Here is a 2,822-nt window from a genome sequence, read left to right as displayed (position 1 = left end):
TGGAGGGCCCTCACCAAGCTCCGCGAGAATCGCATCTAAATCTTCCTCCTCTTGAGCAGTTCTTCCACTCTTGTTTTTCTTCTTCTTCTTATTTTTGGAGGTTTCAGTGACTCCACTCTTATTTACATTGTTGTCAACATCTGCACTACTAACTCCAACACTAGGTTGCTCAGGCTCAACAGTTTCATCACATGGTTTGGCACTAGTTTTCTTTTTAGAAGACTTCTTCTTACCCGAAAACGCAACCAAAACATCATCTTCATCCTCACCATCTCTAGTAGGCTCAGCTACAGAATCATCTTCTTCATCGGCAAAAGCTGAACTAAATGAAGCCTTCTTCGTAGACTTTGATGACTTCTTTTTCTTACCAGAGAAGGTAATTGGCATGTCCTTACCATCCTCATCTTCCTCCTTTTCATTCTTAGCCTCCTCCCCATCATCAATATCACCAAAACTAGCTGCTGAAAATGCAGCAACACCACCCTTCCTGCCACCTTTAGAAGACTTCTTCTTCCCAGTAAAAGCAATAACTGGTTCATCCTCACCTCCACCACTATCCACCACCTCCTCACCATCATCAAAGGCCGAGGCAGAGAATGAACTGCCTTTCTTCGATCCCTTTGATGGCTTCTTCTTACCCGAAAAACTAACCACCAGCTCATCCTCCTCCCCACCATCATTATCACCATCATCAATAGCATCAAAAGCTGAGGCACTGAACACACTGCCACCACCTTTTTTCGAGCCCTTAGAAGGCTTCTTCTTCCCTGTAAAACTAACCACAGCCTCCTCGTCCTCCTCCTCCTCCTTGGCGTCACCACCCTCACCAGTTATCCCTGATTTGTCATCATCTTCATCATCACCACCATCACCGTCATCATCACCAAGCAAGCCAAAACCAGATGCAGCAGCGAACACACTGCCTCCACCACCTTTCTTAGATTTACCCTTCTTCTTCTTCCCAGCAAACACAATCCCAGCATCCTCATCCTCATCATCGTCCCCAGCCGCACTAATTGCCACATCATCGTCATCTTCTTCGTCGTCCTTACCCTTTGCCTTAGCTTTGGCATTATCCTTTTTGCCCTTCTTCTTGGCAGCTGGTGGTGCCACAGGCTGCGGCTCCTCGGAGAGGTCACCGATGTCATACTCATTATCGTCGACAACGACCTTCTTCTTCGATTTGCCGCCTCCCTGTGATGCAGCAGGCACGTTATCGTCGTCGCGTGCCGTAGGCTTCTTCCTACCCATATCCGATTGTTAGGGTTTCCTTCGTCCTCTTATCCTCCTCCTCCTCCGTCCCCTATCACGGGAATTAGAGTCGGCGCGTGTCAAAAGGACAAACGAAATCTCGTTCCTCTAATAACGGGGAATTTAGAATCGGATCATCAATAACAAGATCGCTTAAAACAAAGAACGAATTGGATGGGCGTGGGGGATGAAGAATGAAAGAATCTGTTCCTTACCGAGATGAAGCAAAGCTTGAAGTCTACGCAGCGTAGAGGAATGTGTGTGAGAGTAGCGGGGCAGGGTCTAAATGCAACAATAATGGAAGAGGCTGGAAAGAACAAGGAAGAAGGAAGTCACAGCTAAAATTCAACAAAACCAGTGAAACTCATGCGGGTAACACAGTACTCTGGAGTCTGGAAAGACCAATAAATGCCTCTTTAGGGTTCTCAATTTGTTTCTTTTTATTTATAGGCCCAATCCTAAGCCCATAGAATTGCACAAAACACGGCCCATATTTAACCCCATTCCGTTCGGTTGGTACATATCCTTGCTTGACTCAGAAAACAGAAAAGATAGAGCTGTACCCGGTTCAAATTCTCATGGAAGAATATAGAGTCATGTTAATTGTGTGTACGGTCATATAGTGTGTGTGAGTGTGTTGTGTGCATAGTTGACAAAACTGAATCGGTGATCGAATCGGTTAAGTTACTAAGTTATTGGGTTATTGGTTCAATTGGTGAGTCACTGATTAAACTGATTCACTCGGTACTATGTAAATAAAAAATAAAAATAGTCAAAAATTTAAAATTATAATTTAAAATACATATTTTTACTAATATTTTAAGAATATCAAGATATACTATAAGTATTTAATAAAAAATAATACTAATAGATATTATATAATTATGAAAAGAAAAAAATAAGTGAGTTTATAATTATTGTTAAATAAAAATATAATTAATTTAAGAATAAGTGAATTTATAACTAAATTTAAAATAAATTAGATAGAAGTAAATTATTGATAAAAGATATGTATATATATTATAATTTGCATGAGTATGAACGAAAATCATTATAGTCTGATGGCTGTGAATGGGGTTACTTTTCCAAGAGAGGAGGGGTTTGAACTCCATTTTAACTCCTAACCGGTTCAGTTGGATCGAATTTACCGAGTTCGACCAATTTTTATCGGTTCGCACCGAATTTGATCGATTCATATTGGTTTTCTACTTCATGCGATCCAAAGATTGGATTGAACCGGTAGAGGATTCGGTTCACTGATTTTTCGATTGAACTGACCGATACGGTCCGATTTTAATAACACTGGTTGTGTGAGTGTGTAATACATGAGTGTAATGTTTTGGATGTAGTACATGGGATCCAATTGACAAAAAAAAAAGAAAAGATAGAAGATTTATTGAGACACTATTTTTGAAAAGGAAAAGTATAGGTAACTAACAATATTTTTGAACAATATGTAAACAATGTGAATTAATAGGATTAAAAGAATAAATTTAATTAGTAGTATTAAATTAGGATGTAGTGTATTTTTATTTGATTGGTGGTTGTTCAAGATATTCATTGTTTATCTA

At 39.7% G+C, this 2,822-nt stretch overlaps 1 protein-coding gene across 1 annotated transcript in view; it reads right to left on the bottom strand.

Annotated features, from left to right (window-relative positions):
- Window positions 1–1,687, bottom strand: part of LOC107617454 (eukaryotic translation initiation factor 5B) — a gene marked incomplete in the record, with an annotated part of 7,626 nt that extends 5,939 nt beyond the window's left edge. The window contains 2 exon segments of the mRNA XM_016319214.2: window positions 1–1,359; window positions 1,467–1,687. Coding sequence (XP_016174700.1) covers window positions 1–1,251 — 1,251 coding nt within the window.

This window comes from Arachis ipaensis, chromosome B09 (genome assembly GCF_000816755.2).
Source record: "Arachis ipaensis cultivar K30076 chromosome B09, Araip1.1, whole genome shotgun sequence".
NCBI classification, from domain to species: Eukaryota; Viridiplantae; Streptophyta; class Magnoliopsida; order Fabales; family Fabaceae; genus Arachis; species Arachis ipaensis.
This window is presented reverse-complemented; position numbering and strand designations above follow the sequence as displayed.